A 25,070-nucleotide genomic window follows, 5' to 3' on the forward strand; every position below is an offset into this window, starting at 1 on the left:
AACTGGGCCATTTCATGATGACAAAGTTCTAATCATCAAAAGGACGTAACAGTCCTAAATGTGCATGTACCTATGGCACACGGTAAGAATCCATGAAGCAAAAGCCGGTTAGGAGAAATGGGCAAATCCACAATCATACTCAGAGATTTCAACACTTTTCGCCCAAATGTGATTCAACAAGTAGACAGAAAATCATCAGGAATATAGAAGACGTGAACACTCTCACCTAACTTGGCCTGATGGATATTTACAGAACTGTCAAACATTTCCTGAGCCACAGGTGGCAATATTTTTTAAATAATTCAAGTTATTCAAAGAATGTTGTCTGACCACATTGGAATTATACTAGAAATCACTAAGAAAAGATATCTGGGAAATCCTCAAATGTGTGCAAACCAATAATCCACTTCTTTTTTAAAATATTTTATTTATTAAAAAGACCCGGCTGTGCCGGGTCTTAGTTGCGGCATGCAGGATCTTTCGTTGCAGCATGCAGACTCTTAGTTGCGGCGTGTGGGATCTAGTTCCCTGACCAGGGATCGAACCCGGGCCCCCTGCATTGGGAGTGCAGAGTCTTAGCCACTGGACCACTAGGGAAGTCCCAGTAATCCACTTCTTAATTTCCCATACACTGAAGAAGAAACCAAAGGAAAATTAAGAATTATTTTGAACTGAATGGAAATGAAAAGAGAACATATCAAAAACTGTGGAACACAGTGAAAGCAGTACTTAGAAATTTATGGCACTAAGCACCTAATTAGAGAAGACGGGGCTCAGATCAATGACCTCAGTTTCCTTCCAAAGGAACTAGAAAACATGAGAAAAGATGAAACCCCACGTAAGCAGAAGAAGGCAAACAGGAAAGATCACGTGAGAAATCAATGAAATAGAAAACAAAACAAAAAGAAAAAAGTAGAGAAAATTAATGAAACCAAAAGCTGGTTCTTTGAGAAGATCAATAAAATCCATAAATCTTTTATACGTGGATCTGGAAAAAAAAAAAAGACACAGATTATCAATATTAGGAACAAGAGACGCAACGTTACGACAGACTCTACACACATTAGAAGAAGAATAGGACCAGAATTTGAAAAGATACATGTTCACCGCAGCACTGTTTACAATAGCCAAGACGCAGAAACAACCTAAATGTCCATCAACAGAGGAATGGATAAAGAAGATGTGGTGCATACATACAATGGAATATTACTCAGCCATTAAAAAGGATGAAATCATGCCATTTGCAGCAACATGGGTGAACCTAGAGATTGTCATACTGAGTGAAGTAAGTCAGACAGAAAGACAAACACCATATGATATCGCTTATACGTGGAATCTAAAAAAAGGCTACAAATGAACTTATCTACAAAACAGAAATAGAGTTACAGATGTAGAAAACAAACCCCTTACCGTGGGGGTAAGGAGGAGAAGGATAAATTGGAAGATTGGGATTGACACATACACACTAGTGTATATAAGACAGATAACTAATAGGGACCTGCTGTAGCGCACAGGGAACAGTACTCAGTGCTCTGTAATGGCCTGTATGGGAAAAGAACCTAAACAAGAGTGGACGTACGTATAACAGATTCACTTTGCTGTACACCTGAAATTAAGAACATTGTAAATCAACTATACCCCAATACATTTCTTTTAAAAAAGAAGAAGAATACGGAATATTGTGAATAAATTTATGCCAATACATTTGACACCTTAGAACTGGACAAATTCATTGAAAAACAAAAACTACCAAAGCTCACTCTAGAAGAAGTAGAAAACCTGAATGTATTTATTAAATCATTTGAATTTTTAATTAAAAATCTTTCCACAGAGAAAACACCAGGCCCAGGGAGGGTGGTGGTGGTGTGATGAATTGGGAGACTGGGATTGACATATATACACTAATATGTATAAAATAGATAACTAATAAGAATTTGCTGTATAAAAAGTAAACAAACAAAATTCAAAAAAAAAAAAGGATATGCCACCCTCATAAAATGAGTGGGGGGCATTTCCTCTTTCTCTGCTTTGTAAAACAATTTGAATAAGATTGAAAACATCTGTTCCTTCAGTATTAGGTAGAACTTACCCAAGGAATTATTTGAGGTCGGACTTTTTTTGTGGGTATATTTATGTATGTATGTGCCTGTGCACATCTGTGCTTATGTGTGAATAAATTTTAAGCTATTAATTCATTTTCTTTACTGATAAGAAAAAAAGAAGAAAACACCAGGCCCAGATGGCTTCACTGAGAAACTCTACAAAACAGTTAAGAAGGAAATAACACCCATTCTACGCAAACACTCGCAGCAAAGGGAAGAGAAGGGGCTACCTCTTGACTCATTCCATGATGGCAAATCCAGAATGACAAGAACAGAAGCCTACAGCACAGTATCGGTCATGACCACAGACGCAAAACACCTGAAGTTTTGGTTAATCAAATCCAACAAAAAAAGGATAATACATCATGATCAGGTGGGGTTTATCCCAGGGATGCAAAGTTGGTTTAACATTTGAAAATCAATCAACATAACTTACCGTATCAACAGAAAGGAAAAACATATGATTATCTCAGTAGATGCAGAAAGATCACTGGACAGAATCCAACACCCATTCCTGATGTCAAAAAAAAAAAAACTCTCAGCAAACTGGCAAAGAAAAGGACATCCTCCAACTGAGAAAAGGCATCTACAAAAACATTACAGCTAACATCATACTTAACTGTTAAAGAATGACGCTCACCCCTTAAGTTAGAACCAGACCTGGGGTTTGCTGTCTCCCTGCTAGTCGACATCGTGCTGGAGGGTCAAGCCAGTTCAGACTGCAAGGAAGTAAAACGCCCCTGATTTGTGAATGACAAGATCATCTATGTGGACGATTCTACGGACTCTACAAGACAAAACGTCACCGAAATGAGCAGTGTCAGCGCACTCAGCAAGGTGGCGAGACGCAGCCAGCCGCAAGCAGCAAGTTTCCAGAGCCAATTACACACGTGTAATTGAGCCACGTGACATAGCGTCCCCCTCGCAGGTATTTACCAAACAGAAAAGGAGGTACATGTCCACACAAATTTGCACACAAGTGTTCACAGCGGCTTTATTTGTAACAGCCCCGAACTGGGAGCTACGCAAATGTCCGTCAACAAGTGACGGGGCAAACAAACCGTTCTAGGTCCACACGATGGGACGTGATCAGCCATAAAAAGCCGCGAACCATCCGTCGACACTTGGCAACGACGCAGGCGAGTCTGAAGGTAACTGTGCTGGTGGAAGAGACGTGCGAGCTGTGTGATGGCATCTGTTCCACATTCTAGAAAGAGCCAGTGGGTCTACAGTGACCGAGGCAGACGTGGCGCTGCCTGGGTTGGGGCTGGGAGGGGGCGTGAGACGACCTCTGGGGGTGATGGGAACAGCCACTGTCTAGATTGTGGTCAGAGATTCATGGACAGAAACAGGTCAAAACGTGTCAAGTCATATGCTCTAAATAGTGTCAATTATGTCTCAATAAAGTTGTTATTTAAAAAAACAAATCAGGTTGATCTGCTAGACAGACAGACAGACAGACGAGAGGCCTGTGTGGAGGGACGGGGGAGGCCACTGAGGTGATAGGCTCGGCCTCGGCTGCTGAGTGAACACACGAAGTGTGAACAGGGGTGACGTCACTTTAAAATGCACGAGAGACCCCTTTTTGGTTTCGCCTTCTCTCCTGGGGCCTCACTGGAGCCTCCCCACGCGTGGGGCTGGCCACTCCTGCACCTGTGCTGGGACCACTGCGGGAGGGACTCCTCCTCCCCGAGGGACACTGGGGGTGCTGCCGGCGACTCTCGGTCACGGACACCGTACGGATGGGCGGCCTCCAGCTGGGCAAGTGCGGCAGAGGAAGGGGCTGGTTGCTATGGCAACAGTCCTGCTTCTAAAGACTGGGCGTCCCTCCTTCTCCCTTGAAAGGGAAGAGGCAGAACCGAGAGCCAGGGGCACGCGGGGACAGGGGCCTCCTGGCTTGTCTCCTGTGGCCACAGGGCTGGTTCTACGTGCTGCTGCCGGACCGAACCACCCGCATTCACCACACCCCAAGAACCCGCCGGGGCCCTTGTCTGCTCAGGAGCAGCAATTTGTGAGGAAGGGAAATGGGGACAGATGGGCAGGACAGCCACACCGCCCCCGTGTACAGCCTGTCCACGTGCGCACGCGAGCTGTTCTTCTGCCCGCACAGCCTGTTGGACACATTCTGGGAAGAGGAAGCCCCAACCTTGAGGATCGGCCAGCAGGAGCCTGGTAAGCACCTAGCAGTGCACCGCAGTCACTGGGCCGCGGGGCTGGCACTGGCACTGGCCCCTGAGACCAGCAGCACATGGGTGGTTGGAAATGCAGTCTCAGGCCCCATCCCAGACAGACTAGAGTCAGACCCACGTCTTTCTTTTTTTTTTTTTTTTTTTTTGCGGTACGCGGGCCTCTCACTGCTGTGGCGTCTCCCGTTGTGGAGCACAGGCTCCGGACGCGCAGGCTCAGCGGCCACGGCTCACGGGCCCAGCCGCTCCGCGGCATGTGGGATCTTCCCGGACCGGGGCACGAACCCGTGTCCCCTGCATCGGCAGGCGGACTCTCAACCACTGCGCCACCAGGGAAGCCCCAGACCCACATCTTAACAAGACCCCAGGTGACTCACACATGCAAGTGTTCGCAGCCATGGGCCCTCAGGGGACTTGGCAAACATGAGATGGCCGATTACATGCAGGGTCTCGAGAAATGACACAGGTGGGCAGCTTCTGAAGTGCTGCTTGAGGCACACATAGGCAGAAAATTGTAGGTCCGTTGGCAGGTCTCTGAAGCCCCTTGTCATAGCGAGGCTAGGGCCTTGTGTGCAGGACCCAGAGCCCTTGATGGAGGGCAGGCTGGCCCGCCTGACAAAGAACTGCCTATACAGTCACTAGCCTATGGCCCCAGTTACGTAAGGGGCACCTGCGGCACCCTCAGTGACTGCCCTATGGAGGGGATTCCTAGATGATGGCTTGGAAGTGAGGCCAATCCTCACGCACCAGAAAGCCACCATCACTGGTCACACGGGGCGTGGGCCTGAGTCTGTGAGCCCACGGGTTTGCAGACCCTTCCTATAGGTGTTTCCACCTCCGCAGAACGTAGAGTGTGCCATTCATACTCAGCGAGCAGCCACAGCCCCACGCTGGGCCCCGGCTGCCACATGGGGGGCTATGGTGGAAGCCCCCAGGCCTGCCCTCCATGCCAAACCAGAAAGAGCACCATGTTTCTGGGGTTGGGTCCAACATCAGGAACCGGGGAGGCGCGAGGGCGGGGACTCCTTCTCTGTTCCCCATATCACTCGCCAGATGGGCGCTGACTGACAGATGGTCACAGCATAACCCAGGGCAACACCAACCGGCTGAGGTCTGGACGTGTACCTTCACTGGACAAAATCACAGTCCGTGGCGCCAGTATGCAGCGCAGCTGGCTTTTCTGTCCCCCTCGAGGAAGGAGACCAGCGGGCTCCCGCACATGGCAGGCACGGCAGCACACTTTCAGAGTCTGCCTGATGGCACCAACGCTCCCACCATCTTAACACGGTCCAGGGATCTTGGTTCCCTTGATGACATTATGCCGATTAGACAGGGCGGCCAAGAGATGACAAGCGCCCTAGAGGCCTCGGTAAAGCCCATGCCTCCCGCAGCGTGAGAGGTAAACCTGCTGCAAGTCCAGGGAAGTTTGGGGGTACGACGGTCTGGCAACGCAGGCGTGTGGAGGACCACTTCTAGGAGGCACAGCGCTCAGTGCGGCTCTGGGTGGGGGAGCGGCCCACGCCACATCTGCACCTGCTGTTCTCACCCATCTCCTGGGCCCCAGGCCACTCGCCCCTTGGGTGGGTAGCCCGTCAGACCCCACGCAGCCTGGAGCATCTGTGGCAGACACCCGTGGCAAACACCTCCAGCCCAGAGCCCTGGCATCCTGGAGCAAGTCCATCTCCTCCTGCGTCAAACACAACTTTCCACTTGAAAAGCAGCTCCGGGTCTGCCACTGAGCTCTGGGGCAGGTGCATGCAACTCCATTTACCAAGTGGCCACGTGACCCAAGGGCCCAGTGAGAAGACGGTGCACACAGCATTCGGTCCCGAATTTAAACATCAGAGCCTGGGCCCAGGCGCATCCGAAAGCGAGTCACGTGACCGGAGCCTCCAGCTCCTGAGCTGCTTGCTGCCTCTCCCTCAACCCACGCCCAGGGCTGCACGAAGAGCTTCCTGCAGCCGCGTGAGGGATGCGGCTTGCAGGCGCGTGTGCACGCGCACCGGCGTCCCCCGGCACGCAGAACCAAGGTGCACGTCCGGCTCAAGCAAGCAGCATCCGACAGGTCAGCCCGTGGCCAGACCCAGAGCCACGAAGACAGGACACTTGGGGACAAAGGTCTGGGGACAGGGACAGAGAGGGTGCCGTGTCCTGCAGGAAAGATACACCGCTCCAGGCAGCGTCCCCGACAGCAGGGGCTCATCAACGGGGCATGTCGATGTCAGCCTCTTTCTGCCATCCGTGACCACTCCGTGGGCCCAGGACAGCAGGGACGGAGGACGTGCACGGGCCAATTACCTGGACTTCCCAAACTCCCACCACAGCTCCCAGCCCAAGCCCAAACCAGCAAAGGCCAGAACGCGGTCAGAGGATGCACACGTGCCAGCAACCCGGTGGCCACCTGACAACACACAAGCCACAATGCAAGTGGAGACGGTGACTTACCCCTGGAGACGGCTGTGGCTTTGCTGTCCTGGCCAAGACGCAGGTGCCAGTGCTAAACCCCCACTGACTGCCCTGGAGCCACACCTGTCTCCACAGGAGGGGCCCATCTGAGATCTCTGCTCAGTGGGGTGTGCGGTGGGGTGTGCAGTGTCCAAGGAAGGAACCGGGGAACCCAGTACCCCTCCCAGTAAGCTGCGAGCTGAGATGGCCCCTGACCATCAGGGGTCCTCAGGCTACCGAACCAGCAGGTAGAGAAAAGGCTGCTTTAAAAAAATTTTTTTAATTGAAGTATAGGTGATTACAATGTTCCATTAGTTTCTGGTGTACCGCAAAGTGATTCAGTTATATACATGTATATATAGGGTTGGCCAGAAAGTTCGTTCGGGTTTTTCCATAAGATGTGATGGAAAAATCCAAATGAACTTTTTGGCCAACCCAACATATATATTCCTTTTCATATTCTTTCCTATTACGGTTTATTACAAGATATTGAATATAGTTCCCTGTGCTATACAGTAGGGCCTATTGTTTATATTTTATATATAGCAGCCTGTATCCCAAAAAGAAGAGGCTGCTTTAACGCCGGGGTGGTGCATTCCTACCACCGCAGAGAAATAGGGTTGGTGCTCGTTACCGACTGAACTGGATCCCTCCGATTCATACACTGACGTTCTCATCCCCAGTACCTCAGACTGTGACCTTATTTGGAGAGGGAGCTTTAAAGAGGTGATTCAAATGAGGTCCTACGGGTGGGCCTGAATCCCACATGGCTGGTGTCCTTATAAGAAGACGAGATCAGGACACAGACACACACAAAGGGACGACCCTGTGAGGACACGGGGAGGAGGCGGCCGTCTGCAAGGCAAGGAGAGCGCCCTCAGGAGGAACCCCTGTCCTCAGGCTGCGGCCTCCAGAATGTGAGAGAATGAGCCTCTGCTGTATGGGCCGCCTGCCCACCGTGGTGCTTGGTCACGTAGCCGCATCCAGCCAGAGCTTCCTGACGAGGCAGGAAAACAACGCCCAGAGACCGGGGGCCCACCGGGCACCCCAGCACCCCTTGTATGTAACAACGGGGCCCCAGGCACCAAGCCCTGAAGCCTCCCCAGCGGCCAAGGGCGATGGGGACAGGTGCTGGCTTTGGGGTTCAGGTGGAGAATGCTCCCACTGACATCCCCAGCCCAGGATGAGGCTGCTGGTGGGCCCTGGTGCCCCGCCCTTTCCATGCGGACAGGAGCCGGGGGTGACTGGGCCTTGCCTTGCATGTGCCCTGCCAGGCCTGCCTCACCCATCCCTGAACCCAGGCCGCTCGGAGGGCAGCAGAGAGAGGAGGGTGGGTCGGGGCCCCCACTCCCGCTTGCATCGCTCCAGACTGGCTGCACCCCCGCTCCTCGCCACGTGGCCTCACCAGGTGGCCTGGGGTGGGCGTGGGGGGTTGGGGAGGAGCCCCAGGGCTCCACACCACCCCTTGTGGCTTCCCTGCCCCCGTCCACATGTCCATCCACAGTCCCCAAGTCGCCCTCGTCTGGGCGTGCTGCTTTCTCCTGGACCCAGATAAGGAGCCCAGATGACCACAGGAGTGGACACTGTCGGCCTCCCCTGCCACTGTGGACAGTCTGGGCCAGGCAGGGGGCAGGGGGCAGCCTGGCTGGGCCTCAGGAAGTGGGAACCCTCTGGGCCCTCCCGGCGCAGGGGCTGGGAATGGGGCCTGCTGCACCCAGCGGTGACGCCAGAGACCCCAGGCGCGCAGGGCGGGCACCCCAGTGGCAACTCACACCTGTCTGCGCTCGACCCGAGTCCCATCCCGGCTCCCACAGGCAGGGGTGGGGCGAGGCGGGGATGGCCTCACTCCAGCCAGGCCTCGTGTCTGCCCAGTGCCCACCACGAAGGCCGTCCCCATTACTGTGCGTGGAAAGGCACTTTAAGGGGGTGAATGAGGGGCAGGAGGGGACAAACAGAGGGGATGACCGGCTGACGGCACTCTGGCCCAGCATGGCTTCTGGCCGCCCAGGCTTACGGTCAGCACAGGTCCAGTCGCGGGGCAGCAGTGGCCCTCACGGGGCAGGGACCCCCAGGTACCACACGGGGCTCGAGAAGGGGCCTGGTCGGGCCCAGTAATCCACAGCACGAACCCGGTAGGAGCCGGAGACGACAGCCGTGTCTGAGGACACAAAGGTACGTGCCTGCCCTTGAACCTGAACCCCTCTGATCCCCCAACTCCAGGTGCCGGAAGGCCCCGGACCCCCCACAGGGACTGTGCTGGGGCAGCAGGCACACCTGGGCTGAGCACGAAGAGGTTAAAAGTCGAAGGCTTCCTGTTGATGGGCAGGTACACCACGCCCTCCAGGGAGAACTGGATCTCGTAGGTCCACAGGCACCTGGGGGAGGTCAGGCAGAACCAGGGCTGGGGTCCAGGGGGACTGGCAGGCAGGGGGCGCCCAGAGCCCTACTCCCCTCCAGCCCCCTTCCTGGCCCCTCCCCGGGGCCCAGGACACTCTTTTTGCAATGACAAAGGGCCACACTGGCTGAGAGGAGGGGTCTGGAACACGTGCCAGGGGCAAATGGCCTGTGTCGGTGCCCCCACCCTACATCACAGAGGCACAAAGTCATGAGCCATTTGTGCCAACAGTGGGGGCAGCTGTATGGGCGGCAGAGAGCACAGTCCGCGTGGGGTGACCAAAGGGCCACAGAGAGTGGCCACATGGGCGCTACAGCCCGGAGGATCTGGGGGCCAAGGGCGCGTTGGGGGGGGGCAGGGGTAGGGGTGGTGACCGGACTCACGTACTTGGAGCCCACACGCTCATCGGACCAGACCAAAAGCAGCTGCCCGCGGGTCAAGGGGAGAGCACGGAGCCGGGTCACCTGGGGGAGTGAGGCACCGAGACTGGTTGGGGGCGGGGGCGACTGGGGCGGCGGCGGGAAAGGAACTGCCACTTGCCTGCCCCGGCGGCTCCTCCGGGCGCGCGCACACGTGCACCAGCCAGAGCGAGGGCAGAGGAAGCTCTGGGCGCAGCGTCAGGCGGCCGCTGCTGGGAAAAGGGAGCGGCATCACGGCCGCCGGGTCCTGGGGACAGAGTCAGGGGCTCAGGGCCCTCGGACCTCGGGAGTCGCCCCGCCCCTTACCCCACGTTCCCCGCGGACCTCGGCCGCGCGCATGCGCCGGAACTGCTCAGCAGAGGGGTAGACGGGCCTGCCCAGGCGCCGCCACTCGCCGTAGGGGCTGCAGAGCCAGTTGTCCATGTAGAGCTGGACAAAGACGACCTCTGCGGAGCGGGATGCTGGGGCTGGGCTCGCCTCCTCCAGGCCCCGCCCCGCCAGAGCTACCCCCACCCCAGGAGCTGGAGCCCCCTCTCTGGGAGCCCTGCTTACCCGGGCCCGGGGGCACCCCGTACAGGCTCAGAGTCAAGGGTACGCTGCGGTTGGCATGGGCGCGGGTGTCGTCGCTCGCGTAGACCAGCACCGTGGCGCGCCAGGCGTCGGCAGGGCCCATGGGGTGGTGGGTGCTGGCCAGGACGCCCACCGTATGGTTGCTGTCCAGCACCGTCCCGTCCCGCGACACCTCAGCCCAGAGCTGCTCGCCGTCTACGGGGGTTAGAAGGGTCACCACGCGGAGTCGTCGCCCCTCGACCCTCCCAGGGCCCGCTTCCCACCATTTGCCCTCCTCCACTGGAGGTCCCCGGCCACACCACAAGCTCTGTGACCCACTGAGCTGGGAAGGGTGGGGAGGGACAAGAAACATGCTCCCGGCTCCCCAGCAAGGCACATCCTTTCGCGGGCCTTTGCACAAGCTACTCCTGGCCTAGAACGACATCCCCGTCCAACTGAGGCTTCGTCCTGGCCCCGCCCTCGCAGGAAGTGACGCGAAACCCGGCACGCGGCTCACCCAGCAGGGCCAGCAGGGCCATCGCCGTGAGCACCGGCTTGCGCAGCAGCTGCACGTGCGGCGGGCGCGTGTCGTTGACCTGGAAGCGCGCGGTGAGCGTGCGCTGAGAGAAGGGGTGCGGGTGGTAACTCAGGAAGGCGTTGTCGTTGCTTAGGAGCGCGTAGCGGACGGAGGAGCTGGTGTTGGCCACCAGCAGGTTCTGGTGCTGTGCGATGACCTGCGGGAATCGGGGTGGCTGGGAACGCGACCGCGGGGGCCGCCTGCCTGCCCCTCCCACCCGGGAGAAAGGCCTCCCCCGGGGGCGGGCCTGGCGGCGGGCCCACCTTCACGACCATGGCAGCGTAGGTCACGTCGGCCCTCCAGGGCTGCGGCAGGGACCAGCCCACCAGCGGGTCGGCCTCGTCGTTGTAAACGGGGGTGTCCGCGAACTTGGGGAAGAGCCGCTGTATCTGCCGCACGACCGCCGCCTCCTGCTCCAGGATGGAGATGGAGCTGCCCGCGCCCTGCGCAGAGGCCCCGCCTGAGCAACCCCCGAGACCGCCGCGGAGGGGCGGCGGAGCTGCAGGCAGCAGGCGGGCATTCTGGGGTTGCCGCGTGCAGGGGACCCCCGCGTAGGCGCTGGGTTGGGGGCGGGGACGGACGGAAGGGCGGGGATCCCGGGCTTGACCTTCTTGTGGAGGGCGATGTAGTCCAGCCTCACGCCCACCTCCCCGGTGAAGAAGTTGGTGCCGTTGTGGCAGTGCCCCAGGAGGCCCCAGCAGAGCGGGGAGCGCGGCAGCGGGTGGAAGGAGTCTCCGGGGCCGCCCAGGCGCAGAGCCGAGCTGGCGGCTCGCAGACCCTCGGAGCAGGCGTCGTAGTAGTTCAAGAAGCCTGGACGGGAGGGACACCGAGTCCACACCCCCGCGCCGGAGGGGCGGCTGCCACCCCCTCTCAGATCCGCAGGACCCCAGGAAGGCCGGCCTGCCCACCTTGCAAGGTCATGGACACGTTGTCAAAGTCGTGGTGGTCCGGCTCGTTCCACGTCTCGAAATTCCACTTGGAAACGTGCTTGAGGCCGTACCTACCTGCAGAGGGTCCCTACTGTGGCGAGAGGGCCCCTCCCCTGGGGCAGGGTCATGGGCTCATGGGGATCCCCAGGGAGGGCAACCATGGTGGGGGGTTTGGATGTGACCGGAGTGTCTGATTCCCTACGAGCTCGCCCCCCACCGACCTGCCCCCCCTCCCCCATCAGGAGGCCCTGGTTCAGTGGGTTCATGATGAGAAGACCAGGAGGTGGCCTGGGTGGGCGTGGGAGGAGAGCCTGCCCAGGAGTGCCCACCCTGTCCCCGCAGGGCACGCGCCCCACCCACCGATGTATCTCCTGGCCAGGAGGGAAACCAGGTTTTTCCACTCGAACACCTGCCGCTCGTCCTCAAAGTCAGTGAAGCGTCCGGAGGGGCTGCCCATCAGCTCAAAGCCTGCAGCACATGAGGGTGGCTGTGCTCACCTGCCTGTCTCCACCAGGCCGGCACTGAGGTAGGCCCTGAGTGGGCAACCAGGAGGACAGAAGGGCCAGGCCAAGGGGACGGGGTGGGGCCAGCAGTACAGGGGCGAGGCTGGCGGCTTACCTGGGACGAGCTGGTTCTCCCTGAGAAGGTCCAGGTACCGGTCCAGGTGGGTGAAGTTGTAGCTCAGGCCCTGCCTGGCTGACCCCCTGTAGAAGGACACTCAGTGTCAGGATGGGAGAAGGTGGGCCCGGGATTGGAACCGTGGCCACATTCAAGCAGCTAAGAAACCTGCAAGGTGCCGTGCAGGACTAGGCTCCAGACTCAGCTGGCCCCTCTCCTCAAAAAGCATAACTATGTACGCCTATTAGTCACTCACAGCCTAGTATGAACTAGGGTGTCTGTGCTGGAATCCCACCCTCAAGCCTTCAGGGGCAGGCCCACTGAAGCCTGTGGGAGGGGGCAGGCAGGTCTTTTGGTAAAGGTACAACAGGATGGAGGGGGGAGAACAGGCATCCTAAAAACAGCTGACAGTGAAGTGGGAGGCTGTGGGATGAGCCTGGCAGGACCCCGTGGTGCCATATCCTGCTTCCCTGCATCTCCTGAGGCCAGGGCCCCAGACTCGGCTCAACACTACCCCTACCCGCCTTCCACACTCTGAGAGGCAATGTGGACAGGCAGGAGAGGGAGAAGGGCAGCCTCCCCACCCTGCACTCATCCCTGAGGTGGAAATGAATTCGTGATAAGCAGCAGGAAAGCAGCTAGCGGGCCTGGGGCAGAAGGGTGTGGGTTGTGAGAGACGCAGTCACACGGGGCCTCGTGACAACGGTGAGGATGGGATCCTGACTCGGGATGGGACCCAGGGTGACATGGGGAGTCCTCTCAGGGATCGAAGCAGAGCAGTACCGTGAGTTTTTTTTATGTGTTTGTAGGACAATTTTTTTAGAACAGTTCTGGATTCACAGCAAAATTGAGATGGAGGTACTGAGATTTCCCATTTACCCCCAGCCACGCTCTCTCCCCACATGCACAGCCTCCCCCATGATCAGCATCCCAGAGTGGGACTTTTGTTACAACTGATGGACCTACACTAACATCATAGTCACCCCAAATCCACAGTCCACATTAGGGCTCACCTGGTGATGTACATTCTATGGGTTTGGAAAAATGTATACTGGCATGTATCTACCACTGTAGTATCACACAAAGTATTTTTACTGCCCTAAAAATCCTCTGTGCCTCACCTCTTCATCCTCCCCCCACCCCAAACCCCTGACGTGTTTACTGTCTCCATAGTTTTGCCTTTGCCATGTTTTGAAAGGATCCCTTCATCGGCCCATTGGAGCCAGAGTGGGAGCTGGAAGACGGTTCCCCGAAGGAGGTATGGTGCCCAGACTGGGTGGTGTCGGTGGCAGCAGCAAGGGGGAGCTGGAGCGGGCGGATTTAGGAGGCAGAGGGGCCAGCGTCCTCTGCCGGACTGGAGGGGAGCTGGGAAGGGGGGGTTCTGCACAACCGTGGATTTCGCTTGAGCACCTGCGGGTGCGTGCAGTTGGCAGAGGCAGGCGGGGGAGTAAGATGGGTCTCGAATGCGCTGGCGTGGAGGTGGTTCACCTGGGGTCGGGGGCTGGGTGAGGAAACTGGTGCTCAGCCGTCAGGCCAAGACAAGGAGGGCGAGGCAGGCGGAGTAGAGCACCGAGCCTGGGGCTGATGCGACAGCCTGGGGTGGCCCAGATGGGTGGGCCGGCAGAGGGTCTGAGGGCTTCCCCTTAGGGCACGCCTGGTCCATCCACAGTTCTGAGGGGGAGGGCGGACACGTTCTAGACGGCGTGCAGCTGCGCCCTCTAGTGGCATCCAGGTGCGTCCCGCCTGCGCGGCGGCGAGGGAGGGGCGACGAGGGATCAAGGTGGAATCTGGCCCTGAACCGCTCTGGGTCTAAGTCTCCCAGTCAGTCCCACGCCAGTCTGGCCAGCCCAGCGCTGTCCCCCTGAGGGACAGCGAGGGTCTGGACAAGTCAGCACGTCCCTTCCTGGCCTCCTCTGCCCCACTCGTCACTGCACAAGGTCAAGGCCGAGCCACCACGCAGACAGGGTGTCTCCGGGTCTCACCAGGCCAGGCCGCGTCTTCCCACCTCCGGAGCCCAGACCCACAGCACGTGCGCAGCGGGGGTCCGCCCCTCCCCCCTCCAAAGGTCACAACCGGTAGCAAAGGAAAAAAAAACTTAAGCGCTCGGGTAAAAATTAAATGCGTGGCAGCGGACGGGTTCCAAAGTCCCACAGATGGGGGTGGGGGAGCAGGCGTGGGAGATGGGCGACGCATGTACAGTGGAGGCCCGGGCACGGGTGCCAGGCTTTCTCTGCAGATCCTGGCAGCGCTGGGCCGACTTGGGGCGGGGCGGGAGCACAGCAGGCCTCGGGTAAATGCTGTTCCGGCGCTCAGTGTCCTGGGCCAGCGGGGTGCCACCAGGGGAGCCCCAGCTGCAGAGCCGATCTCAGCCTGTCACTCTGAGTAGACTTGAGTGTCCGCTGACCCAGCGTCGGCACCCAGAAATGCCCTAGGAGTCAGTAACCTGCCCCCCGGGGACCAGAAGACCCAACCTTGGGGTGATCCCAGGCCCAGAAACCCCGGGGAGCAGTCCTCAGGCCCCACTGTCGGTGCCTAGGTCTCCATCCGTCTCAGCCTCCGTTGGGAGAGGAATTTGAGAGATCAAAGCTAGTGAGGGGGCTGAGCCAGAAGGTGTAGCGCGCAGCCCACCCCTGCACTCCCCCTGCAGAGGCCTGGGTCACAGACGCAGTCCAGCCCGAGAGCCTCTCCATCCTGCAGCCACGCAGGGGGCCGAACCTGGGCGCGAGGCACGGGCGGCGTCGCCTCCCGCTCCTGGCCCGGCACTTGGGCCGGGGCAGCCGAGGCTGCACAACGACTTTATTCACCGCACGCCGGCGGCCGTCAGGAACGCCTGCACCAGGAACGCCCCCCCCCATCCCTGGGCCTGAGCGCGTGCGCCGCGAGGACCCAGCAGCACCCAGGACTGGTGAGTGCTCGGGTGCGCGGGGCGGGGCCCCAGGCCTCCCGTGCTCGGGCGTGGAATCTGGGGAACACAGGGTGGGGATCGGGCCGGGTGCAGATGGGGCCGCGCTTGCTCGTCTGGCAAAGGGAGGGACGCACTCGTGGGAGGGGGCGCAGGGTGTATGGAAATGTGCTGGGTGGGGCCCGGGCCGCGCGTGCTTGGCTTGGGGGGTGCACTCGTGGGAGGAGGCGCAGAGCGGGGGTACGTGTGGAAATGCACGGGGTGGGAACCCGGGGCGCGCGTGGTCGGCAGGGATGGCGGGGAGCGGGGCCGGGGTGGGGAAATACATGGTGCGGGGCGAGAGTGCTCAGAGGGGGAGACACAGACCCGCCGCTGCGGGAAACCAGCAGCCACAGTCAGGGTCCGGGGCTGCGAAGATGCTGGCCGGGGCGGCAGGAGAGTCGCTCTTCTGGAACTGGGAGCGCTGGGGTCTGGTTCTCGGGGCCCTGGAGCCCAGCCTCTTTTCACTTGCGGGGATACATGGCTCCTTTCCAAATAAGTGTACTCGGTGGCTTAAAATGGTGATTTAAAGACCAATATTAAAATAACCATGTGGCACAGGACTAGGCAGGAGGCAAGATGAGGGGGGTTCCAGCAGGCGGAGGTGCTGGAGACCCCACGCCCGTCCTGATTAACCCGTGCCAGGGTCCTGCGGCCCCCCTGCCCCAGTGGAGGAGTCTGCAGTGGGCCCACGGAGGTGAAGGGGGACAGTGGGCCTCGGCCAGCAAGGCCCCAGGACCCAAGACGCTCGCCTGTGTGCCTGGTCAGATGGCAGCATGAAAACCACAGTCCTCAAAGCACAGAGGGACAGGCAGGGTGGGGGGGCGCTTAGGGCCCCGGGTCCTGCAGTTCTCTCTCAGTTGTATCTCTTCGCCTGCTTAGACACCCAGCCCGCGCAGGGGCTGGGGGAGTAGAGGCCCAGTCCCTGCCACCAAGGCAGCCAAGGTCAGGCCCCTTGCGGTGCAGCTGGATGGGACACATGGGTGCTGCAGCGCTGAGAACAGCCCCTCCCTGAAACATAAATATCTCCACCTGCCTAAAATCCCACCACAGGTGCTCCAAACCTAGGCAGCCCCTGAAAGCCCTGTCCCCACCTCCTGAGAGGGGGAGGGGCCGCCACCCCCATTCACCCCTCCCCTCCCCGACAGTGGGCCCAGCCACCTCTGCCCACACGTGTCACGCAGGGAGTTCCCACAATGCCGCTCCGCCGGTAGCTGGGTTGGAAGATAAGCGTGTTATGACCCCTTGGTGGCCCCTCCACTCCAGCCCTGAGAGGAGTCTTATCTGCCCCTGAACTGCTGTGACTTGTCCCGCCAGCCCTCTGAGCGGTGGCTCCTGTAAACCACATCCTTGGACAAACAGCACCCCCCAGGACTGAGTGGGTACCGCGCAGGACTCGGGGGCGGGGGGGCCGTGCCGGGAGGCCCCAGGCTCTGCCCTGGGTGGCTGGGTTCAGACTCCAGAGGGCAGGGCGAGACCTTGGGGCCCAACACAGACTCTTCAAGAACAAGGAATCGGATGGACGCAGCATCGCAGTGGGGCCTCGGCCCTGACCACTCCTCCCCCTTGATGCAGGTGTGCAGAACCCTCCCACTGTCTGGCTATCCCCCCAGCCACCCTGGGGTTCCACTCCCACCTCTGCCCCCAAATGGGGCCTCTGGTCTTTCCCATCCAGGCCACGGATGTGGCAGAACTTTCAGGGAGGCTCTGGAGGGAAGTCCCAAAGTGAGACTGAATGTGGGAGGTGCCTGGATGGAGCTCCCCCCGCCCCCCTGCCCCTGGCTTTGGGAGACAGCAGGCCCAGGCCAGCTCAGCCTTGCAGCCCTGTCAGAGGGACCCCTCGCAGCCTCTCAGGCCTCCCCTCCAGGACGGAGAACACTCAGGGCTGTGGTGTTCTTTCCCCACGTTGCCCCTCAGGCACTCACTTGTACATTTTAAAGATGTGAGAACTGAGGTTCTGAGTAATTTTAAAAACAGCAGCGCACTCTTGGTTAACTGTACGTGGGACACGAGGGTGGTCATCTGAAGGGACCGTTTACCTTCACACCAGCCCTATGAGGCAGGTCCCGCTGGCCCTGGAGTTGTGGATGGAGGCGTGGCGAGGCCAGGCGGCCACCCACCGCACCGGGCCAGCACCTGGCTGGGATCCAGGTGGTGGGGCTCCAGGGGACAGAACCAGGACCCCTGTCCCTGAAGCAGGAAGGGCACACCTGGCTGCTAATTGTATCCTGATGCCTGGCAGCCCTCCAGTCCTCGGCCACACACACACCCCGCCCCGCCCCCAGCGGCCTTGCGCCTGCTTTCCACCCAAGGACACAGAGCAGAAGGCAACATGTGGCTACTCTGCGCCCAGCTGGCTCCTGCGGGGACCAGACCCATCTCCTGGCAGACAGGATGTCCAGGGATGGGACTCGGAGACCAGCCCCTCCCTCGGACCCCCATCCTTGCCCACACGCCAGGGTCCTGGGAGCCATGGCACTGGGCCCCAGAGCCGAGGGGTCGCACACTGCCTGTTCCCCCGCCCCTCCCCCAACACAACTGGCCAGGCTCCTGAGCTTCTGCCTCCCGCAGGGGCCCAGAGTCCAAGCTTCCCGCTCCAGCCACTCAATGCCCCAGCCCACCTGTCCCGCACCCGGAGCCCTGCTCCTGGGAGGCTGGAAGCTTGTAAGAGCCCCACACAATTGTAACTGTCTGTGCGCCTCTTATTACCGCACAACTCCCCGTATTAGCCGCTCAGGTAATGCTCATCTGGGGGAGCCTGTGACTCAGCAGTCTTCGGAGTAAATGATTTAACTGCACGCCCAGCACAGCCGAGCAGTCAGATGCTAAGCGCAGAGCACTGCCCGCCGGTCAGTGCCAGGCCAGCTCTGTGCCTGAGCTCACCGCCTGCACGCCCAACCCGCTAACTGAGCCCAAGGCCCCGGGGACAGACAAGCTAGGTTCGCACTCTCTGCCGAGCCCGCGAGGGGCCCCTCAGGTAAGAGTCCCCCTGGGACCCTGCGGCAGGACAGCAACAGCTCTAGACAACTCGGCCACAGCAGAGGCCAGCTCCCTGGATGGAGCGGAGGGGCAGGACGCTGTTGAGTGGAGAGGTCCGATTCCAGTGTTTCTTTTGTGGACTCCCCGTTGTTTTAAACAGTCACTCAGTCGACACACCTGGACCTCGGGGGCTGGCTGAGCTCAAGGTGTCCAGGGACCCCTGTGTGGTGAGGTCTTCAAAGGAAAGAAACAGCTCCCCTAGCATCCCCCAAAGGGCAGGCCTGCCACTCGAGCCCTGGGGGCGGCGTCCGCCTGCCCACACCTCACACCAGGCCGGGACGAGCGCCCATCCTCCACACCCGGGGACACCCCAGGCCCCGCATCCCCAGCCAGTGCACACACCGCGCCAGGGGGACCAGGCTCTGAGGAAGCAGGGACCATCTGCTTCACGTCACCATGAGGGGGACAGCAAGAGCTGAAGTCCTGGCGGACCTCAGCACAGCTGTGAACGGGACGCCCTGGCGCTCGCTGAGCACAGAGGCAAGGTCAGCCTGGGCCGGGTGGCAGGCTGCCCTCTGGAGAGCAGGGACGGTTGGCACGTGTGTTCCGCGGTGCGCCTGTGCGGCCTGAGCCACCAGCCAAAACCCAGAAGCGTTAACACTCACCGGGAAAGGGGCCTGCTGTCCCAGAACACCCTGCAGGCGACGGACACCAGTCACCCCCGCTCCCCTGCCAGCCGGCCCCTCAAAGCACGTTCCGGGAATTCTGCCGCAAGGACCGGGCACAGATTTGGGGTCCTGGCGTCTGCAAGGCTCTTCCCGCCAGCAGGGCCGCAGTGCAGAGGTGATGGAGGGACGGCCAGAGGGGGCTGTGGTGGTCCGGGCGGCGGAGCGGAGGGGCCTCGGGCGCGGACGGAGAGCAGTGGAGCTTGTTCTGGCCACGCGAGTCTGGGTCTCTGTGACGCCCTGACTCTGACACGTCTCGCCACCCCAGCAATGACACCCACTTCTGCCCACTCTGCAGGTTTTCTCGGGGGGCGGGCTGGTGCCCCACGATGGAAGCGTCCCCTGAGTGCACACAGCAGGGCCGGGGGCTGGCGCTGGTTCGCCGGCGGCCCCCCGCACCCCCAGGCCTGCGAGAGGCTCTGAAGGCCCGGCTGCGGCGGAGCTGTTCGTGCAGCGTGCAGGGGGCCTGGGCACTGCTGCAGAACCTGCTCCCCGCCACGCGCTGGCTCCGCCAGTACCAGCCTCGGGAGGACCTGGCGGGTGACGTCGTATCTGGGCTGGTCATCGGCATCATCTTGGTGCCCCAGGCCATCGCCTACTCACTGCTGGCCGGGCTGCAGCCCATCTACAGCCTCTACACGTCCTTCTTTGCGAACCTCATCTACTTCCTCATGGGCACCTCACGCCACGTCTCCGTGGGTATCTTCAGCCTGCTCTGCCTCATGGTGGGCCAGGTGGTAGACCGCGAGCTCCTGAAGGCCGGCTTCGACCCCGCCCAGGACGGCCCGGGGCCCGGGGCCAACCGCAGCGCCCTCAACGCCTCGGCCACCATACCGGCGCTTGGGCTGCAGGACTGCAGCCGGGACTGCTACGCCATCCGCGTGGCCACCGCCCTCACGCTGCTGGCCGGGGTTTACCAGGTGAGGAGCTGGGCCTGGGCCTAGACAGGCTGGCTCAGCCACTCAGAGCAGCCCCTCCAGGTACTGGTCGCCCCCCTGCAAGAGCCAAGCCCGCGGGAGACAGGAGGTCAGGGCGGTGGCTTAACCCGCAAGGCGAGGAGAGAACAGGGCATAGGCAGAAGTGGGTGCGTGACAGCACCCCAGGTTGGGGCACCAGAGGGGCTGAGGGTGCCCGGGGTCGGGGGCCTGCCTGGCCAGCTGCAGAGTGTGGCCTCGGGCCCAAATGTGCCCCCACTTGGTCTGCATATCCTCCCCAGCTTCCTGTCCCAAGTGGGATCCTGGGAACTGCCTGCCCGCCTGCCTTCCCACGGCCTCCCCGCACCCAGCCCTCACTGGACCAGGGCTGTCCACCCCAACGTCGCCCCCTCCCAAGAGCCACCTCAGGTCCCTCCTCTCAGCTCCAGGTCCCCCGGGAGGGGGGCGGTGCTGTGGACAGGGCCGAGAAAGGAGCTGCCTTCCGATGCCCAGAGCCCGCGTGTGTGAGACCACGGTGAGCGTCGTGGCCACAGCGTGCACTCCGGCGTCTGCCGTGCCTGTGCGCACACACGTATGTGCAGGCGGCCGCGGGTGGGGTCCACGTGGGAAATAAGCAATGCGAGGGAGGGAGGTCCGGCTCTGTGCTACGCCCGCGCCCTGCGGCCCTGACCACGCTCTGTCTGCAGGTCCTCATGGGCATCCTCGGGCTGGGCTTTGTGTCCGCCTACCTCTCGCAGCCGCTGCTGGACGGCTTCGCCATGGGGGCCTCAGTGACCATCCTGACCTCCCAGCTCCGACACCTGCTGGGCGTGCGTGTCCCGCGGCACCAGGGGCCGGGCCTGGTGGTCAGCACGTGGCTGAGCCTGCTGCGCACTGCCGGGCAGGCCAACCTGTGCGACGTGCTCACCAGTGCCGCGTGCCTGGCCGTGCTGCTGGCGGCCAAGGAGCTCTCGGACCGCTACCGGCAGCACTTGAAGGTGCCGCTGCCCGCAGAACTGCTGGTCATCGGGGCGGCCACGCTCGTGTCCCACTTCGGGCAGTTCCACGAGCGCTTCGGCTCCAGCGTGGCTGGCGACATCCCCACTGGCTTCATGGCCCCGCATGTGCCAGACCCGGCGCTGGTGTGGCGCGTGGCGCTGGACGCCGCGTCCCTGGCCCTCGTGGGCTCCGCCTTCTCCATCTCGCTGGCGGAGATGTTCGCCCGCAGCCATGGCTACTCTGTGCGCGCCAACCAGGAGCTGCTGGCTGTGGGCTGCTGCAACGTGCTGCCTGCCTTCTTCCACTGTTTTGCCACCAGTGCCGCCCTGGCCAAGAGCCTGGTGAAGACAGCCACCGGGTGCCGCACGCAGCTGTCCAGCGCGGTCAGCGCCGCTGTGGTGCTGCTGGTGGTGCTGGCGCTGGCGCCCCTGTTCCGGGACCTGCAACGGAGCGTGCTGGCCTGCGTCATCATCGTCAGCCTGCGTGGGGCCCTGCGCAAGGTGCGCGACGTCCCGCGGCTGTGGCGGCTCAGCCCTGCCGATGCTCTGGTCTGGGTGGCCACGGCGGCCACCTGCGTGCTGGTCAGCACCGAGGCCGGGCTCCTGGCCGGCATTCTCCTCTCACTGCTCAGCCTGGCCGGCCGCACACGGCACCCACACGCTGCCCTGCTCGCCCGCGCCGGGGATTCCAGCTTCTACGGGGACCCAGCAGAATTTGAGGGCCTGGTCCCCGAGCCTGGTGTGCAGGTGTTCCGCTTCACGGGGCCCCTCTACTACGCCAATAAGGACTTCTTCCTGCGGTCACTCTACAGCCTCACCGGGCTGAACGCGGGGTACGCAGCCGCCAGGAGGAAGGAGCGGGGCCCGGGGGTGGGGGCTGGCGAAGCAGAGCCTGTCGAAGGCAGGGACCTGGGTCCCGGGAGCAGCACGGCTGCACTGGTGCCCTCGGCGACCCGCTTCCACGCAGTGGTCATTGACTGTGCCCCGCTGCTGTTCCTCGATGCTGCCGGCCTGGCCACGCTGCAGGACCTGCGCCGAGACTACGGGGCCTTGGGCATCACCCTGCTCCTGGCCTGCTGCGGCCCCTCGGTAAGGGACACCCTGAGGAGAGGCGGCTTCCTCGGGGAGGACCCGGGGGACGCGGCCGAGGAGGGGCAGCTGTTTCCCAGCGTGCACTGCGCCGTGCAGGCGGCCCAAGCCCGCTGCCAGGAGCTGGTGGCCGCCAACTACACCCTCTAACAGAGCCGGCACCTGCGCCAGCCTCCACTCCCACCACCCATCACTGCAATCTTGCTGTCGCCTGGTGCCTCCAATCTAGAGGACCCAGGGAACCCCAAATGGGATGGAGGGTGGCAGTGAACACACACAAGGACCCAGACACTTGAGAACCCTCAACTGCACCTTGGAGACAAACGCTGCCTCGGTGCCAGGCTGGTCCGTGGAGCCGGTCTGACAGTTGGTGTCCCATCTTACTTGAACAAGGACCCTGAGGCAGTCACGTGGCCTCCAAGGTACCAAAAGGACGTTGGTCCCTTGGCCCGCTAGCACCCCCCCACCAAGTGAGAGCTGGCAGCTCTGGCCAGGGGTGTGAGAGTCTCTGTGTCTAGGAAACCCTGCAATGCACACACCCAAGTGTCTCTTACACCCTGTGCCTCAGCCCCCAGAGGGGCCGGCAGGGCCAAAGGCAGATGTGACCAACACGACCTCAGTCCGGCCCCTGGCGTGGCATCCCCACACAGTCTGAGCACAGAGCGAGGGTGCCCACTCGCCGTTGCAGGGTCCAGCTGTGCCCGATCCAGGGACTGCCCCAGCAGCCACAGCACCTGTGGCGCCAGGAGGGTGCCCTCCATTCTCCCTGCCCCCAGGATGCTTGGCCGAGAAGCACAGGGGCAATGGCTTCTTGGAGCAGGAGTCCCCCGCCCCGTCACCCCGCCACGGCCCGGTACTTCACTGTCCTCCACACCCAGACGGCACTTCCTCTTAGTCTCCGTCTGCATCTCCATACACTGGGCTCTGCCCAGCTGCCCCCAGGCTGCCCATCCCCTCCATCACCCACCTGGCCGTGATGAGGTCCAGCAGCCAGTGGGTCCGAACCTGTTCGATGCCACCATGAGGGACGGCACCCACGTAGGCCAGGTTGAGCTGCTGGTCCCAGCTGAGGTCATACCGGTCAGCCTGGCTGTGCGGCAGTGGGGGACTGGGCACAAAACAAGGGGAAGCAGAGGCATTAGTCCCCTTGAGTGGGGCTAGCGGAGGGGCCTCAGCACAGGCCCCACACCTACAAACTCAGGGCAAGGACCGGGGCGTGTCTGCTGGTGAATTTTACTGTCTCTGATGTAATAAACTGCCCCCTAGTGCCAGGACTGTGACGAACTCTCAGGTTTATGGGGGTCGGGGGCTCCCAGAGAGATCACATTCCCACCCTGCTCCCTGCCCCACCGGCCGGGAGATATCAGCTCCAAGTCTGACAGAGGCAATCAGGGACACCAGGGACGGGGACAGGTCCCACTGCAGGGACGTCGAACGTTCTGGGGTTGCCCCCTCGAGGGGGGTCCCGATCTGCGCCAAAGAGTAGTGTCCTGGGCCACAGCCCCTCCTGCAGCCTGGGCTGCCGCGGTTGGCCACCAGGCTCTTCAGCCTCTGGGGGATGACCACGCACACTCAGGACCTGGCCCCAGGCCCCCACCACACGGGGCAGCCGCTCAGCTAGAAAACCTCCGCAGCACCGGAAACTTCTCATAGAGCCAGCGGACAGAGAGGAGATCCCCACTCTGAGGCTGGACCCGAAAGGAAGGAGCGAGCCGCGGCCCTCCTCACTTCGGAGCGCCTACTGCAGGTCTCTCCAGGTGCGACACGGGGGTCCCGGAGGCCCGGGCCGGGGTGCGCGGCCGCGGTTTGGGAAGAGCGCGCAGCGAGCAGGGGCGTGCTGGGCCGCTCCGACCTCAGTGTCCCCCGCGGAGCGCTCACCAGAAGCCGGTGCTCCTCCAGAAGGGCTGCAGGGGACGCAACGCGCGGGCCGCGTCCACGCGCACCAGGTGCGGAGCCTCGGCGGCCGCGAGGTACGCGGCCAGGAGGGCAAGCAGCGCGGCGCAGGGGCGAGGTGGGCGCATGGCGGGGGCGCGGGGGACGCAAGACCCGGGCACGGGAGCACCCCAATCGCAGGAGACCCACCCGGCCCTCCTCGCTCCGGGAGCCGAGGTCCGCGCCCCGCCCGCCGGTTCCGCCTCCGGGTCGCGCGCCACGTGACCGCCGGCACGGGGCGGGGCCTCGGCAGGACCGGGCCGGGCGGAGGTCTGGGGGGGGGGGGGGGCCGGGGGCGGTGGGCGGGGCCGGAGCGGTGGGCGCGGAGCGGGCCTGTGGGAGGGGCGCGGCCGGGAGGGGAAAGCAGGAGGCGTGGGCGGGGTCTGGCGGGAGCTGGCCGTGGAGGCGGGCCCGGGGCGGTGGGCGTGGGGCTGGGTGGCGGGGCGGGGAGCTCCGGCAGCCCCGGAATCTGGAGCGCTTCTCAAGGCAGTAGGCTCTGCCCAGCTGTCCTCAGGCTGCCATCCCCCCGCCCCAATCTGGAGCCCCTTCCCGGTAGTTTGCTCCCCTCCGTTCCCTCCCGCGCCGAGCAGACTGCGGGGACTGGGCGGCACTCGGAAAGCGCTCGGCCTTCAGCCGCTCGAGTGAAAACCGTCGTCTGTTAATGCTTCGGAAGGTCGGCTCGCGGGCCGGCAAGTATCCTAACGCGCGGGCCAGGCGGCTGCTCGGTGGAAGGTGGTCAGAAGTGGGACACATTTGGAAGGTGGACTGGTGGCTCTTAGGAATTTGTCTGGAGCAGCGTGCGGATGTGACGTTTTCTGAGAGGAGGGCTGTTGTAAAGCAACGGGGGTGGTCAAGGGGCTAAGCTGCCTTTGAGAAGCCAAGTGGACATTTCTATGGGCAGATGGGCAGCGCGGCCTGGGTGTTGGGGGAGGTGGGTCAGCGGTGAATGTTTAAGCTTCAGACTGCACATGCACTACGTGTGTGTACACGTACATATACTGTAGGTCGCACAGCATCACATCCTCCACCAATCAAACGTCTCAGGACTCGGGGAAGAGCCTCTGGCCTTGCACTGCCCTCCCTCGGACAGCAGAACCCCGCCCCAGAGTCAACCAGTGTCACCAGTCCCTTGGGCTGAAGAGAGAGGAGCTCTAAAAGTGATGGACGACATCCAGTCACAGAATGAAGACGTGCTCCGTAGCCCGAGGAAAAGTACAAAGGCAGCAGAACCCAGGCGGGTCCTAGTGAAATGCTGAAACCAAAGCTGAAAGG

The 25,070-nt window shown here is 61.4% G+C and overlaps 2 protein-coding genes across 9 annotated transcripts; one reads left to right on the forward strand and one right to left on the reverse strand.

Annotated features, from left to right (window-relative positions):
* Positions 1 to 7,082: 7,082 nt before the first annotated feature.
* IDUA (iduronidase alpha-L-) lies at positions 7,083 to 24,002 on the reverse strand. 6 transcript variants are annotated; one of them, XM_029235348.1, is made up of 14 exons: positions 23,745 to 23,967; positions 22,834 to 22,974; positions 12,221 to 12,306; positions 11,963 to 12,070; positions 11,582 to 11,677; positions 11,320 to 11,483; positions 10,937 to 11,116; positions 10,614 to 10,830; positions 10,100 to 10,312; positions 9,872 to 9,993; positions 9,669 to 9,794; positions 9,516 to 9,592; positions 9,008 to 9,108; positions 7,083 to 8,891 (listed from the first exon to the last, which is right to left on the reverse strand). In XM_029235348.1, the coding sequence occupies exons 1-14, from the start codon at positions 23,885 to 23,887 to the stop codon at positions 8,785 to 8,787; spliced, it is 1,881 nt and encodes a 626-aa protein (XP_029091181.1). In that variant the 5' UTR covers positions 23,888 to 23,967; the 3' UTR covers positions 7,083 to 8,784. The 6 variants fall into 6 exon arrangements, 4 of the variants coding, with proteins under 4 accessions (XP_029091181.1, XP_029091182.1, XP_029091183.1 ...); XM_029235350.1 differs by having other exon boundaries at positions 7,085 to 8,891; positions 11,281 to 11,483; positions 23,949 to 23,988; XM_029235346.1 differs by having other exon boundaries at positions 8,639 to 8,891; positions 11,281 to 11,483; positions 23,745 to 24,002.
* On the forward strand, positions 12,313 to 22,702 carry SLC26A1 (solute carrier family 26 member 1). Of its 3 annotated transcripts, none has more exons than XM_029235343.1 (3): positions 12,313 to 18,138; positions 19,164 to 19,785; positions 20,487 to 22,702. In XM_029235343.1, the coding sequence occupies exons 2-3, from the start codon at positions 19,195 to 19,197 to the stop codon at positions 22,014 to 22,016; spliced, it is 2,121 nt and encodes a 706-aa protein (XP_029091176.1). In that variant the 5' UTR covers positions 12,313 to 18,138; positions 19,164 to 19,194; the 3' UTR covers positions 22,017 to 22,702. The 3 variants fall into 3 exon arrangements, with proteins under 3 accessions (XP_029091176.1, XP_029091177.1, XP_029091178.1); XM_029235344.1 differs by having other exon boundaries at positions 12,313 to 15,125; XM_029235345.1 differs by lacking the exons at positions 12,313 to 18,138; positions 19,164 to 19,785 and adding an exon at positions 19,806 to 20,314.
* Positions 24,003 to 25,070: the final 1,068 nt, after the last annotated feature.

The sequence above is a fragment of the Monodon monoceros genome, unplaced genomic scaffold, assembly GCF_005190385.1.
Source record: "Monodon monoceros isolate NGI ecotype Baffin Bay Population unplaced genomic scaffold, NGI_Narwhal_1 Super_Scaffold_20, whole genome shotgun sequence".
Classification (NCBI taxonomy): Eukaryota; Metazoa; Chordata; class Mammalia; order Artiodactyla; family Monodontidae; genus Monodon; species Monodon monoceros.

Excerpts from the sequence above, each read along its gene's own strand:
- SLC26A1 (XM_029235343.1), top strand. The coding sequence starts at position 19,195 with ATGGAAGCGTCCCCTGAGTGCACACAGCAGGGCCGGGGGCTGGCGCTG. Across the intron at positions 19,786-20,486 it reads TGCTGGCCGGGGTTTACCAG|GTCCTCATGGGCATCCTCGG; the intron begins GTGAGGAGCTGG and ends CTCTGTCTGCAG.
- IDUA (XM_029235346.1), bottom strand. The coding sequence starts at position 23,887 with ATGCGCCCACCTCGCCCCTGCGCCGCGCTGCTTGCCCTCCTGGCCGCG. Across the intron at positions 11,117-11,280 it reads ACATCGCCCTCCACAAGAAG|GGCGCGGGCAGCTCCATCTC; the intron begins GTCAAGCCCGGG and ends GCCTCTGCGCAG. Across the intron at positions 8,892-9,007 it reads CCTCTTCGTGCTCAGCCCAG|ACACGGCTGTCGTCTCCGGC; the intron begins GTGTGCCTGCTG and ends TTGTGTCCTCAG.